This window comes from Chiloscyllium plagiosum, chromosome 5 (assembly GCF_004010195.1).
Source record: "Chiloscyllium plagiosum isolate BGI_BamShark_2017 chromosome 5, ASM401019v2, whole genome shotgun sequence".
NCBI classification, from domain to species: Eukaryota; Metazoa; Chordata; class Chondrichthyes; order Orectolobiformes; family Hemiscylliidae; genus Chiloscyllium; species Chiloscyllium plagiosum.
The window spans coordinates 49,089,055-49,104,667 of record NC_057714.1 but is presented as its reverse complement, the minus strand read 5'-3'; the positions used below and the strand labels follow the sequence as shown (position 1 = coordinate 49,104,667).

The 15,613-nt window shown below is 43.3% G+C and overlaps 1 protein-coding gene across 1 annotated transcript in view; it reads left to right on the top strand.

Annotated features, from left to right (window-relative positions):
- The first annotated feature begins 1,498 nt into the window (after positions 1–1,498).
- Positions 1,499–15,613, top strand: part of glipr2l (GLI pathogenesis-related 2, like) — a 63,149-nt gene continuing 49,034 nt past the window's right edge. The window contains exons 1-4 of the mRNA XM_043690048.1: positions 1,499–1,702; positions 1,786–1,894; positions 1,982–2,085; positions 10,677–10,754. Of these exons, the coding sequence (XP_043545983.1) occupies positions 1,690–1,702; positions 1,786–1,894; positions 1,982–2,085; positions 10,677–10,754 (304 nt within the window). The 5' untranslated portion in view covers positions 1,499–1,689. The remainder of the gene's footprint in view (positions 1,703–1,785; positions 1,895–1,981; positions 2,086–10,676; positions 10,755–15,613) is intronic.

Genomic DNA, 15,613 nt, shown 5'->3' with positions numbered 1-15,613 from the left:
TTCGAATTGGTATAGGTTGGTCATGGAATGTATTCCCCTTGACTTCCTTACAAATATGGTGCACCAAAAAACTGAATTATGCTATAAAATATGGCAGCCCTTCCTGAATTATATAGATACAGATATTTTAGCCATTTTGTCAAGGGCTTTCATCTGGTTGTGGTAGTGGTTCTGGCTGGTCTGGAGGCCCTTGCGGGGAGGAATCCTATACGAATACTGGGTTTATTATGACTTGATGTTAATTCTTTCCAAGCGTGTACTTCACTATTTAATTACAATGTTATCTTTTTTTTCTCTTGAATAATGTAAGAAATTTTATTATACGCTCTGGTTAGTTCTGGGTTAGATTAGTAGTTGGTTAAATTTTGTTTTCTCCTTTTTTTTCTTTATCTCTTCTTTTTGTTTGTTAGGTTTTGGTTATTATTTAATATTTAATTGTATATTAGTGTTTGTATTTGTGTGTATTATTTTGTAAGTTTGTAAAAACGTTAAATTTTCAATAAAAATATCTATTAAAAAAAGGCAGCTCATCACTGTTTCTAGGGCAATTAGAAATGGGCAATAATGCCAACCTAGCCACCAATGACAAGGTAGTATGAAAAAGATAACTCCCATTAGCACCACTTTACAGTTCTTCTATATTTCTGTGATTTCACTGTAGGTATGCTCTTCTGCTGTTTGATGTCTCCATGTTATAATGCAGTTTGTATGTCTATACAATGACCTAAGTAGTGCGATTCTCTGCTATTTTTCAGCTTTAAGTGAATGGATTCTGACCTCTGTATTTGACCTATCTTTAATTTCTCAATATACTTTGTTTCACAATTATATTGTAGAAGTCAGATAAATTGAGCTTGAGGGCAATACCAGTATTGTCAGTTGAAGTCATAATGTTGAGATAGTACTGCGGGCCAGTCCCCCAGGATAGAGCTGCACCCTTAGGGGGGGGAAGACCTTGGGGCAGAGTTACACATTGTGGGGGGGAACCCCTGGTGGGAGTGGTTCCAGGGCAGAGATGCACCCTTCACCTGGGACAAAGCTACACCTTGTGGGGAGGGGTGTGTGACCCTGGGATAGAGCTAAACCCTGGGGGGAGTGACCCTGGGACAGAGCAACACCCTGGGGTGGGAGAGACCCTGCGACAGAGCTACACCTGGGGGGGAGGGGGGAGTGACTCTGGGACAGAGCTAAACCCTGGGGGTGACCCTGGGACAAAGCTACACCTTGTGGGGAGGGGTGTGTGACCCTGGGATAGAGCTAAACCCTGGGGGGAGGGGTGTGTGACCCTGAGACAGAGCTACACCCTGGGCGGGGAAGAGTGACCCTGGGACAGAGCTACACCCTGGGGTGAGGGTGTGACCCTGGGACAGAGCCACACCCTGGGGTGAGGGTGTGACCCTGGGACAGAGCTACACCCTGGGGTGAGGGTGTGACCCTGGGATAGTTGTTACGCCCCGCCGAGGTGGGGTGGGGGTGGGATGGCGTTGCCCTCCGCTAGCTGAGGGAGGGAGGGAGTGGCGCTCGGTGTGTCGGTGGGACGTGGCCATCGCTCGGTCCTCGGGCTCCATCCCGGAAATGGCTGCCTTTTGCTCCTTATAAGGCGCTGGCGGTGAGAGTGAGGTAACCAGCGGCTGCTGTATAACAAATCCCTCAGCAACTCTCAACAAGAGCTCCAGCGAGAAGCTTAACATGGGCAAATCAGGTCAGTCTCTTCATGTGGATTTGAATCTTTTTTCCCCTTGGTGTTTATTCTGTAATGGTGATTTGTTGCATGTATTATTTCAGCTTCCAAGGAGTTTTCCCGTGAAGTTTTAAAAACTCACAACGATTATAGGAAGAAACATGGTGTTCCGGGATTGCAACTTTGCAGCAAACTCTGTAAAAATGCCCAACAGTAAGCTCCTTCTTCTTGCCTGGGGTTTTTGGGTTTTGGATGCTGCCTGCTCTCATTGACTCTCTCTCTCTTGGTGTCGCTGTGCAGATACGCGGAGGTTCTGGCCAGCACTCGGGTCCTCAAACACAGCCCGGAGTCCAGCCGCGAGCAGTGTGGAGAGAACCTCGCCTGGGCATCGTATGACCAACCCGGTGAGACCACACTTCACAGATGAGGCCTGTTAGTTCACTGTATAGATGTGTCTGGTCATTTTGAGGGGTGTGGTTTTCCCACCAGGTGAAAGCTGCACATTGGGAGACGACCCTGGTCTCTGAAGTGACAGGTGAATCTAACAGATCTCTACCATGTTTCCGCCAGTCAGCCCGCAGTTTCTTTTTCTTTACGTTGGATGTGGACTTTGCCGACCAGGCCAGCATCTGTTGCCCATCCCTGATTGTCTTGGGGAAGGTGGTGGTGAACTGTCTTTTTGTAAACATTCTTTTGTGGGTGTTATTCATTTATTGCCTATCCCTAATTGCCTTTGAAAAGGTGGGGGGGGGGCACCTTCTTCAATCACTGTAGTCCACCAGCTATAGGCTGACCCACAGTACTGTAAGGGAGGGAATTCCAGGATTTCAATCCTGCGATAGTGAACGAACAGTGATATATTTCCAAGTTAGGATGGTGGGAGGCTTGGAGGGGAACTTGCAGGTGATGGTGTCCCCATATTGCTCTTGTCCTTCTGGATCCCCACAATGTGGAAACAGGCTATTCAACCAAACAGGTGACCCTCCAGCGAGCATCCCACCCAGACCCATCCCCCTGTAAGCCTGTATTTCTCATGGCTAATGCACCTAGCCTACACATCCTTGAACATTATGGGTAATTTAGTATGGCCAATCCACCAAACATGCACAATCCTAGGAGTGTGGGAGGAAACTGGAGCAGCTGGCAGAAACCCATGCAGACACGGGGAGATCATGCAAACTCCATGCAGACAGTTGCTGGAGGGTGGAAACCCAGGGCCCTGGCACTGTGAGGCAGCAGTGCTAACCAATGAGCCACCATGCCTCCATATGGATAAAGTTAAAAATCATATACACCAGGTTATAGTCCAAAGGGTTTATTTGGAAACACTAGCTTTCGAAGTGCTGCTTCTTCACCAGGGAACCACCTGATGAAGAAGCTAGTGCTTCCAAATAAACCTGTTGGACTATAACCTGGTGTTGTGTGTTTTTTAGCTTTGTCCACCCCAGTCAAACACCGGCACCTGCACATCATCCGTATGGATAGTAGAGATTGCTGTTACTGTGCATCAGTGGTGGAGGGAGTGAATGGTGAAGGTCGTAATTGTGCTGCCAAAGAAGCAGGTTGCTTTGCCCCGGATGGTGTGGAGCTGCTTGAGTGTCGTTGGCGCTGCACCCATCTAGGCAAGTGGAGTGTATTCCATCACAATCCTGACTTGTGCCTTGCTGCTGGTGAACAGGCTTTGGGTAGTCAGGAGGCTCCTTCCAACAGACTTCCTAAATTCTGAACTGTTCTCCTCGCCAGTGTGTTCATATGGCTGCTGACTAACATAAGGTGATATTTCATAAATTGTCCACAATAAACTCTGCATAATTTGAATGCATTGTCACCCCCAAAATGTGCCCATGTAGACACCAATTCCCTGTTTGAGGCCATCTGATCAGCTTTCTCCCACAGCATTGAAATAGCCCCAACCAAAGTCTTTGTGACTATGGTAATTGTGAATTAACCCTTCACATTCTTCTCAACTTGGCTGCAGCATTTATTATGAATGACTACTCTGTCTGATGTTACACCAATACTCTCTAGCCAACTGGCCCTGCACATTCATTCTTCATTTAGCAAGTCATAGGCAGAGTATCACTTGCAATTGTTTCTCTATCCCTTTCCACACTGTTAGCACGGTTGCTCCCCCCCCCCCCCCACCCAGAAAAGACTTATTGTTGACTCCCTCTTATTTCTAATCTCCATTCTGTCCTTCAGGGACATCATCTGTAAACATTATTGGGAGGATTTTCCAATTTGAAGTTTTGATGTTTCATTGTGTCGTTTCTGCCATAGTTTGGCCTGAGTTATTTTGCACAGCCGCATGTTTCTCAGTTTGTTGTGAGTGAGATTTTGGACACATTGCTTGGTGAATTGTGGAACAAGCAAAAGACTGAGGATGCTTCCATCTTCTAAGGCTTTTGCATCATATTTAAAGTCCAGCTGGACAGCTTTTCTAGCACTGTCTGTTCAACTGTGGCACCCACCCCAAGAAAAGAAAATAAGCTGTTTTCCCTCCATGCGTAGAAGGATCTGGAGTTACTGGTGTAATGCAGAAAAAAATCAATCTTCTTCCTGAAAGACCACAATAAGAGGCCACTCCACTAGACCCTGGACAGCAGCTTGGACAGGGATAGCAGCTTGGGTCAGTGCTGTCTCCACTGTGAAATAAGTCATTCAGCCATGATCTGTCAACCCTGTCTCTGTTTGATACAGTTACTCCTCAGTGGCTGTCAAAAGCTTCCTGCTTCTCCATTTGCACTAAAAGGAAGGCTAAGACACAGTCTGCCTGTCTCTAACTCAGTGCAAAAGAATTGTTGCGCCAAAAACCAGGCTAACTCACATAGGCTGTCTGACTCCATGTCTGTGCTAAAACTTGTGTGCAGAACAGAAGGTGCCTGGCTGTCCCTCTGTGCAAATTGAGCTGCTGCAAGCAAGTAAGTCCTTGCTTACTCTCAGCTCTTAGGTCCATGTTTAAATACCTTTAGTTGCGGACGAATTGGGCTGAGATTAAGCATGATGATAATATGAGGCTGGTGCTTTGCTGATTTTGATTTGCATGGATGTAGAGTCTAGGGAGAGCACAGACTTTGGCCATGGAGACACCTTGTGAAGAATAAGTAACTTTGTGAGAAGAAGATCAATAGTTAACCCATGAGCTTCAATGGATGCTGACAAGACAAGTCACCAGGTACCTTCTCTGTTCTACTATTTGAGCCTTTGCAACTTGGAGTTTCTTGATTATGTAGGAGAAACGCATCGAGTCGAATTAATAGATATATGGGGACACCACCATGTTCAAGTTCCCCTCCAAGCCACTCAACATCCTGACTTGGAAGTATATCGCCGTTCCTTCACTGTCACTGGGTCAAAATCCTGGAATTCCCTCTCTCATGGCATTGTGGGTCAACCCAAAGCAGATGGACTGCAGCGGTTCAAAAAGGCAGCTCATTACCGCTGCCTTTTCATGTGCACCTAAGGATGGGCTATAAATGCTGGCCAGCCTACGTTCCACAAAGCCTACATTCGAATGAATTTTAAAAAAAAGAATAAAATGCATAGGTATAAACTTCCCACCAGCCAGTGGTGAGATTCTGAACTTGCTATCTAAGGTGTGAGGACTTAATCAGGAGAGATTTTTCTCATTGATAATCTGGTTTGTTGACTTTTGCCCAGTTTAAGTCATTTTGCTCACTGCTGTTAAATCCACCTGAGAGAGAGGGAAATTCTGCCCCCTGTCATGTTCCACATGTCCGCCAATGTTAGCCAGCTCTACCGCACCAGCACCTCTCTCGAGTCATAGAGATGTACAGCATGGAAACAGACCCTTCGGTCCAACAAGCCCATGCCGACCAGATATCCCAACCCAATCTAGTCCCACCTGCCAGCACCTGGCCCATATCCCATCCTATTCATATACCCATCCTATTCATATACCCATCCAAATGCCTTTTAAATGTTACAATTGTACCAGCCTCCACCACATCCCCTGGCAGCTCATCTCTTTTGTTTGTTTCTATTCAACATTGAATGAGCAGAAATTTCATTGTACACCAAAATATTGTGAAAACTGGAGGCACCACCTTTGCACCCACCCCAAACTTTAATTCTTGGGCAGTTGCCAGGGAGAAGGATGGAGTTGGTGACTGAGGCTGAAGTACACCGTTCACTAGCTCGGTATTGCATTTGACTCAGAGTTGAGCTTCTGACCACATGTCTGTGCCATCATTAGGATCAGCAATTCCCACCTTGATAACATTACTTGGTGTTTTTTTCCGTGGCTGGTTGGCTGCAGAAAACCTGGTCCTTGCTTTTGTTTCCTTTTAGATTTGATGATTCTAGTGCAGTCATGGCCAGCTTCCCATTCTCCACCCTACACAAACACAGTCAGAAGTTACATGACACCAGGTTATAGTCCCAGCAGTTTAATTTGAAACTACAATCTTTCAAGTGCTGCTCCTTCATCAGGTCACTTCACCTGATGAAGGAACAGTGCTCCAAAAGCTTGTGATTTCAAATGCGCTTGTTGGACTATAGCCAGGTGTCCTGTAACTTCTGACTTTGTCCACCCAAGTCCAACACCAACACCTCCACATCAGACAGAAACATAAGCTTATGTAAAACTCTGCTCTGCCCACGTTATGAATTCCACCAAGTCCTGTTCACCGGTCACCAAGACCTGCATTGCCACCCAGTCTGGCAGTGCTCCAGTGTTAAAATTCTCATCTATGGTTTCAAATTCATTTAAGGCCTTGCCCCTCTCCTCCTTCCCTGCAATCCTCGGTGCTTCTCCAAATCTGGTGTCTTGTGCATTGCTTATTTTGATTCCTCCATCAGTGAATCCTATGCTCTGGAATCCTCTCCTAATTCTCTTCACATCTTTACCTCTTTTTCCATTAAGATGCTCCTCAAAAAACTATTTGTCTAGGTTTTAATTATCTGTCTGAATATCTTCTAACATGCCTTGTTGTTGAATGTTACTTGAGTTTTCTGCGGTGAAGTGCTTCCTTTGGCCATTTAATTGTGGGTGGCATGGTGGCTCAGTGATTAGCACTGCTGCTTCACAACACCAGGGACCCAAGTTCAATTCCTGCGTCAGTTCAATTCCTGTCTCTGTGGAGTTTGCACGTTCTCCCCGTGTCTGTGTGGGTTTCCTCTGGGTGCTCTGGTTTCCTCCCACAATCCAAAGATGTGCAGGTTAGATGAATTGGTCATGCTAAATTGCCCAATGTGTTAGGTGCATTAGTTAGGGGTAAATATAGGGTAGGGGAATGGTCTGGGTGGGTTATTCTTCGGAGGTTTAGTGTGGACTTGTTGGGCCAAATGGCCTGTTTCCATACTATAGGCAATCTAATCAATTAATGGCACTACAAAAACACAAGTTGTTGTTATCATTCTGGAATGCACTGCATGGGAGGGTAGTTGAGGCAGGGAGCTCAACAACATTTAAAAAGTACTACGATGACCACTTGAAGTGTCATAAAATTGAAGGCCCCGGGCCTAGTGTGGGTACATGTGACTGGTATCGGTGGTGGGTTTTTTTTGCAGTACAGACTCACTGAGCTGAAGGACCTCTTTTCTACTGTGTTATTCCATGGAATAGCAGAATGTGAATTTGCACTTGAAATCTTCCATATGTTGAATTCCTGATCCCTGCCTATTAACAGTACGTAGTGCCATATCGCTCAGTCACTTTCATCCAAGAAACACATCCACTTGCTTTTTGTTAGTACACACAAAAAACTAAACCAATATTACTACTAATTGTTAATGATTTCTCAAGGTTGGATAGGCTGATATTGTCAAATCTTCGAATGTTGCTGTGTTGTTAAAAAACAATCAGTTTACATAATTCAGAATTTGTTATTACCATATGAATTGGTTTGTGTGGTTAGTTCCTGACTTCCATGAGATTTGTCATTTCACCTCTGCATCCTTTTAATCTCCTGCTTTGTTTCAGCTAAACTCTGTGAGAATCTTATTTTATTTATTCATGGCTTGTAGCATTGGGGGATGGGAGGGCAAAGTCAGTATTTATTGCCCGTCGCTAATTGTCCATTGCTGTGGGCTGGAGTGACAGGTAGGCCAGACCAGGCAAAGTTGGGAGATTTCCTTCCCTAAAGGACATTAGTAACCCAAAAATAGAAATTACTGGAAAAACTCATCAGGTCTGGCAGCATATGTGGACAGAAATCAGATTTAATGTTTGAGTTCAGTGACGTTGCTTTAAAAGCGACAGTAGCTAGGAAAGGTGATATTTATACTGAAGAAGATGGGGGGTTGGGGGGAAGGAGGAGGGGAAGAAGTGAGAGGATGGGCAGAAATGGAGCCAATGAGAGAGAACTACAATTGGGGAGACAAAGGAGTGGATAATATTATTCTTAGGAGAAAGAAAAGCTGATACTAGTGACCATCAGTTGGTGAAAATAGGTTGGCTATACTGAAAGTAACCTTTGGCATGACAGGATCCAGCGTTTGGAATTGGATACTGGCTGTAGAAGAAGGTGTTCAGGTTCAAAAATTGCTGAACTCAATATTGAGTCCAGAAGGCTGCAGGGCCACCAAGTGGAAAATGAGATGAGATTAGTGAACCAGATGTGTATCTATGACCTCCAACAGCGGTTACCTGGTTGTAATTAAGCCTGCTGTTTATTTCCAGATTTATTTTGAATTCGATTTTCACCATTTGGTGGGATTCAATCTCATGGCCCAGACTATTAGCCTAGGTTTCTGGATTGCTAGTCCAGTGATATTACTCCTCTCTTAAGGCACGATACCTTGTCATTTGTGTTCTGAGGATTCTGCAAATCCTTGATGTGAAATTTGCCTTCATAGAATCATAGAGTCATAGAGCTGTACAGCATGGAAACAGACCCTTCTGTCCAACTTGTCCATGCTGACAAGGTATCCTAAATAAATCTAGTCCCATTTGCTAGCATTCAGCCCATATCCCTCTATTCATATACCCATCCAGATGCCTTTTAAATGTTGTAATTGTACTAGCCTCCACCACTTCCTCTGGCAGCTCATTCTGTACACGCACCACCCTCTGTGTGAAAATGTTGCCCCTTATGTCCTGTTTAAATCTATCTCATATTTTCCCAACAGTTTATTCCATTTGGTTACTCCATTTCGAATAATTTTACTTACTTCTACCTGATTGAGGCAATCTTTTCTATCGTATCCACAGTGCTTTTTTTTTAATTTTCCAGTGAAATAACCCCAGTTGTTCTCCCTCTATCGAAGCTATAATAGTAGCTACAGTATCTGTATCTAGATACTGACCAGCTAATTTTCCCGTCACTCTTTGTTTTGGTAAATCCTGTTTGTGGGATTGGTACCACAAATGCTAAACATCAACTGTTGCAGTCATCAAACTACTTGACAGCAACTTGCAATTTAGGGAGCGTGAAAATGTTGCTGAGTAAACCTCTGTCTGTTTCCTCTAGTCATTGATGGTAAAATCAAACCAATGTATCTAAAGGAAAAGCAGAAGTCTGCCAGCATCTGTGGAGTGAGAAACACAGTTGGCAGCCTGGATTTCTGTTGAATTATGGAGACTGTGCAGAGTTCAAAGCAGTGGATCAACTACAGGTCCTATAGTCTCACCACCCAGTCCAGCAGAACCCTTTTCACGTGTAGGAGAAAGGGGGTGGGCTTAAACCATCCAAGGGGTTGGTGGGGAGCAACCTGAACATAATTATCCATTTCAATCCAGTCCATTTTTTGATGTAGAAAGTGCCTCAGCTTATAGTGTGGATTTCGCATGTTTTTAGTGCATTTATAAAAACTCTTGAAAAGTAGATAAGGTAGGTCGAACTATCTAGCTATAAAGTGACTTAAAACTCTAAGCCCTTTAAAAATAAGAAAAATGGTTTCTTGTCAGTGAGAGTTAATAAAAATCTTGTAGCAATTACAATAGTAGTGACTGTTGACCATACGCCAATGGCTATCATTATGTCAACATGTTTTTTTGCACAAACTTCTTATCTGATCAGGGTCCTGATTTCACAGCTCGGTAGCTCGAAGAAGTTATTAAAGAATTTCCTGTCTTTGTGGGGTTATCACTGAAAGTCTGTTTGTTTTTATAAGGAATACCCAAAGGGTTAAATGATTTGAATGAACTTTCATGAACAAGAATACTTTTAAAATAAAATATAGGCTGTAATAAATACTTAGAACTTTATTTAATTTCAAGTCTGCCTATGGTGATTTGGCATGGAATATGTCCAGGGAAAGGGTGTTAGATGGGTTGACATGAGCTGGGATTACATTGTCATGGGATAGGCTGGTGGGACACGAGTTGTAATGGAGGACATTGCGAGTTGGCAGGAGGTTGTGTTTTGGCATGGGTCTATGAAGGACCATCAGGTGGATAAGGAGCATACGCTACCTTGGTTATGGGTGGAGGGGGTAGGTTTAGGGGTTGTTTGGATAAGAGGGCCTAATATTTGACAGAGCAGCTGGGATAAAGATCCAAAAAACAAAAGTAGACTTTTTAAATAGTCTGCCATGATAAGCCTCTGGTTTGCATCTAGTGGTGGTGAGGCTAACTCCATTTTCGTACCTGTGTGTAGCCCTCCTCTGTCCGTGGATTGAAGACCCTGCTGTTATAATGAGTTTCTCTTAACACAGGTGTTAAGGCTGGGAGTCCTGCTGCTGCGTGACTTGGGAGTGAACATTATATTTTGGGTTCAGGACCTGCACATTCAAATAGGGTGACTGTGGCTTTTTTTCTGCTTTAATTATGAACAATTAAACACAAACCTTGAAAAACACAGTACTGCAAAAACTAATGCGTTAGCTGCTCTTGTGTCCATTCATGCAAATTAAAAAGGAACCGAATACACCAGTGTAAGCCAATTTTAAGCAGATATTCCTATGATATGTGACTTTGTGGATTGTGGTGTGTAGCAATGTTCTTTAATTCTCTCACTGTTCTCCAAACGTCCTTTTTCAATAAAAGGTAACTGAAACAGAATGAAACATTCCTCTTTATTCCTTCCTACAGGTAAGGAGGTGTCTGAAAGATGGTACAGTGAGATGAAGAATTACAATTTTAATTGTCCTGGATTTTCCTCGGGTACAGGTAAGTAGTATTTTTAGTTAATTGCTTCATGTAGTGACTATTCTGCTACTTCTAAAGCTGAAGATGCATTCAACACGCAAATAACTTTATAGTCACTGGAAGATTTTATTAGATGTTATTCTGAAGCTGTCTATTCTGTATTTTCTGATGTTGCAAAAGGGCAGATGCTTAATGACCACTGACCAAGACAACGATTGTCAAATAATCACATCCATTTAATCATTCTGAATAAAGACTTTGCAGAAAAACTAAATGACTAAACTCATGGTGTTTGATACTTGCAAAACCTTTCTTTCCTCTTTACAAGACTTCACTTTTCCAGTGCTAAAAGACTGTTGATTTTTCTGTATCCTTCACTTTTACCATTGGCTTTGAAAATCTGCAAATTAAAAAGTCAATAGACTGAGCAATGTTACTGTTCCCCTCTGGAGCATTGGTTTGAATCCAGCTCATTAGTAAGATGTAAGTTGCTCTGTTGGCCTGAAACATACTGATTTTCTAAGCGGAGTTGCCAACCTCATCAGTGTTATTACATACATTGGAGAGCTGTAAGCTACTTACCAACAGGAAAGGCCAGGGAGAGGTAGAAGTACACCTCTGATTTAATACCTGTTGGCCTGACAATGATGTTAGTGAATTATCTGTGGCACAGGCAGACCAGGAGAAAGAAAGACAATGCTCATGGAAATTCAGTTTTCTTTTCTCCTTTTAGAAAATCAAATGTATAGTACAAGCCTTTGCTCATTTTAACATGCCTCTGAGCATTTGGGCCATGTATAGATTGTAACTGTATGTGTTCCTTTGACTGTGATTACTCTGACAAGGTTGGCACTATGACTTGCTCTAACCTATTTAATGGGAAAAGTGTAAATCGACTATTCTTTCTATCGAATTGAAGGCTTACTTTCCAACACTTAAAATTTAACTGACTTTGTTTATTTTTTGATGATTGTTTCTCTAAACAGTAGCGATTGTTAAAGATTCTGAGATTGTGTCTGTCTGTGTCATTTATCTCTAGGCTTTAGTTAGATTGAGTAAATAGGTTTGCATAATTTGATGAGATTCCAGTTGCACTCCAGACCCTCTGAAAAAGGCTCCTCTTCAAGTTTGAAAGGAGAGCTATAATTTGTTCAGTCTCCTTAGTAGCAGAATAGGCTACGATTAATCGAGTGACTCTGCTTTGTGTACAGTCAGTACTGCAAGTAAGAATATCTTTTTTGCTGAATATTTTGATATTCTGATGAAATTTGAATATGTTTATTTGATATAATGGATGAATCAAAATATCTTTAGAAGTAAATGATAGCTATAGACCGATTCATGCAAGGAACTGTCCCAGATACATGGTGTAGTGGACAAAATAGATGGTGTAGTGGACAATGAAGAACATTATCTTAGTATAATGGCACCTTGATCAGATGGGCCGATGGGCAGAGGAGTGGCAGATCAGATTTAATTTAGATAAATGTGAGATGCTGCATTTTAGAAAGGCAAATCAGGGCAGGACTTGTACACTTAATGGCAAAATCCTGGGGAATATTGCTGAACAAAGAGACCTTGAAGTGCAGATACATTGTTCCTTGGAATGGATTCCCAGGTAGAAAGGATTCATTTGGAATGCTTGCTTCTACTGGTCAGTGCATTGAGTATAGGAGATGGGAGGTTGTACAGCAGTACAGTACATTGGTTAGGCCATTGTTGGAACACTGCATTCAATTCTGGTCTTCCTGCTTTAGGAAAAGTGTTGTGAATCTTAAATGGGTTCAGAAAAAATTTACAAGGATGTTGGAGGGTTTGAGCTATTGGGAGAGGCTGAATAGGCTGGGTCTATTTTTCCTGGAGCTTCGGAGGCTGAGAGGTGACTTTATAAAGGTTTGTAAAATCATGAAGGGTATGGATAGGGTAAATAGCCAAGGTCTTTTCCCTGGGTTGGGAGAGTCCAAAACTAGAAGGCATAAGATTAGATTCCCTACAGTGTGAAAGTAGGCCCTTTGGCCCAACTAGTCCACACCAACCCTCCGAAGAGTAACCCACCCAGACCCATTTCCCTCTGACTAATGCACCTAACACTATGGGCAATTTAGTATGGCCAGTTCACCTGACCTGCACATCTTTGGACTGTGGGAAGAAACCGGAGCACCCGGAGGAAACCCACGCAGACACAGGGAGAATGTGCAAAATCCACATAGACAGTTGCCCGAGGCTGGAATCAAACCTGGGGCCCTGGTGCTGTGAGGCAACAGTGCTAACCACTGAGCCACCGTGCCGCCCTAAGTTTAAGGTGAGAAGGGAACTATTTATAAAGGACCTGAGGGGTGGCGAGGATAATGCATGAGTCGAATGAAAACTGCCAGAGGAAGTGGTGGAGGCTGGTACAATTACAACATTTAAGAGGCATCCGGATGTGTACATGAATAGGAAGGGCTTAGAGGGATATGGGTCAATTGCTGGAAAATTCCTGAAGCTATATTAAGGTAGGATATCTGGTCAACATGGACGAATTGGACCAAAGGGTCTCTTTCTGTGCTGTACATCTCTATGACTTTGACTCTAAGCTGTATTCAGTTTCTGCACAGCGTTTGCTGGATAAACAAAGTTTAAGATCCATTGAACTCACTGTCCACCAAACTTGGCGTCATTTTTATACAACAATATTGGAATTGTTAACTAACAATTCCAGCCTCGGGCAACTGTCTTTGCACCCACAATGAAAATAAATGAGAAAAACTGTGGTTGATAAGAAACTTGAAAACAAAAGTTCAAAATCCCCCATTCCTTCCGAAACTTACTACACTTGTCAGAGTTCACTTAACAGAGCAAAACAATTTAAACATCCACATTTATTGGCAAGGAATTCTTTTCTCAGGGATTTCAAGTTTTTTTTTGCTCCTAGTTAGCAAATTGTTCATTTGTTGACAGATTTTAAAAGGTTCTCTCTAACCTGTGGCCTCCCTTTCATTACCAGCACACTTGAAGCCTCCCACTGTCCTGCCCTGAACTTGCAGCGTCCCTCGCTTCTGTCTCTTTAACCTTGCAGCCTCCTTTACCCATGCTCTCTCTCTCTTTCTGCCCTGCCTTGTCAGCCTCCCTTCTTCTCTCTTTCGGTTTCACTTTTTTCCATCCATCCTTATTTTATCCCAAAAGATTTTTTTTGATTATTATTTTATTGGCATTTAGGGGAGGGAATGGCCTCATGGTGTTATCACTAGACTATTATCCACACATCCAGGTAATGTTCTCGGCATCCACTTCTGAATCCCGCCATGGCAGATGGTAGAATTTGAACTTAATAAAACTCTGGAGTTGAGAGTCCAATTAGATTAGATTACTTACAGTGTGGAAACAGGCCTTTCAGCACAACAAGCCCACAGTGACCCTCTGAAGAGCAACCCACCCAGACCAGACCCATTCCCCTACACCTAACACTACGGGCAATTTAGCATGGCCAATTCACCTAACCTGCACATTTTTGGACTGTAGGAAGAAACCGGAGCACCCAGTAGAAACCCACTCAGACACGGGGAGATTGTGCTAACTCCACACAGACAGTTGCCTGAAGCAGGAATTGAACCCGGGTCTCTGGTGTTGTGAGGCAGCAGTGCTAACCACTGTGCCAGTGTGCTACCCACAAACATGAAGCTGATTGTCGATTGTCGTAAAAACTCATCTGGTTTATTAATGTCTGTTCAGAGTCATAGAGATGTACAGCACGGAAAAAGGTCCTTCGGTCCAACTTGTCCATGCTGAGCAGTTATCCCAACCTAATCTAGTCCTATTTGTCAGCACCTGCCCCATATCCCTGTCAACCCTTCCTATTCATATACCTATCCAGATGCCTTTTAAATGCTGTAATTCGGGGGAGGCGATGGCCTAGTGGTATTATCACTAGAATGTTAATCCAGAGACCCAGATAATATTCTGGGTTTGAATCCTGCCATAGCAAATGGTGGAATTTGAATTCAGTAAAAATCTGGAATTAAGACAACATTGAGTTCTCCAATTTCAAATAACCTCCCTTCCACTACTCCCAGTCACCAACTGGATTCATTCCTCCCATTGACCAACCAGGTTGTACCCCCATCTGTCTTTACCACCCTGCCCCCATCACCCCCTTTATCTGCACTCCCTCTATACCCACCCCCAATCCTGAAGAAGGGTTACACCTGAAACTTCTCCACCTCCTGTTGCTGTCTAGCTTGCTGTGTTCTTCCAGCCTCCTACCTATCAATTTTGAATTCCAGCAGTTTTTTTTGGCTCCTTATCTGATCTAGCCTATGTATGAGTCCAGACCCACGGTCATGATTTGGAGATGCCGGTTTTGAACTTGGGTGTAGAAAGTTAAAAATCACACAGTACAAGATTACAGTCCAAATAGTTCCAAATAAAGCTGTTGGACTATAACCTGGTGTTGTGTGATTTTTAACTTTGCAGATCCACAGTGATGTGGTTGATTCTTCACTGCTCTCTGGAAAATAAGTGCTGGCCTGGTCAGCAGCACCCACACTTTGTGAATAAATTAAATAAAGAATAGCATTTGAAGAAGTCTGCATTATCTGCTTCTATTACTTCCCTAAGCAGCCTTTTCCAAAGATTTTGTTATTTTTTCACAGGTTCTGGGTGTCACTGGCTCAGTTATTATAGAACATAGAACATAGAACAATACGGCACAGAACAGGCCCTTCAGCCCACGATGTTGTGCCGAACATTTGTCCTAGCTTAAGCACCCATCCATGTACCTATCCAATTGCCGCTTAAAGGTCACCAATGATTCTGACTCTGCCACTCCCACAGGCAGCGCATTCCATGCCCCCACCACTCTCTGGGTCAAGAACCTACCCCTGACATCCCCCCTATACTTC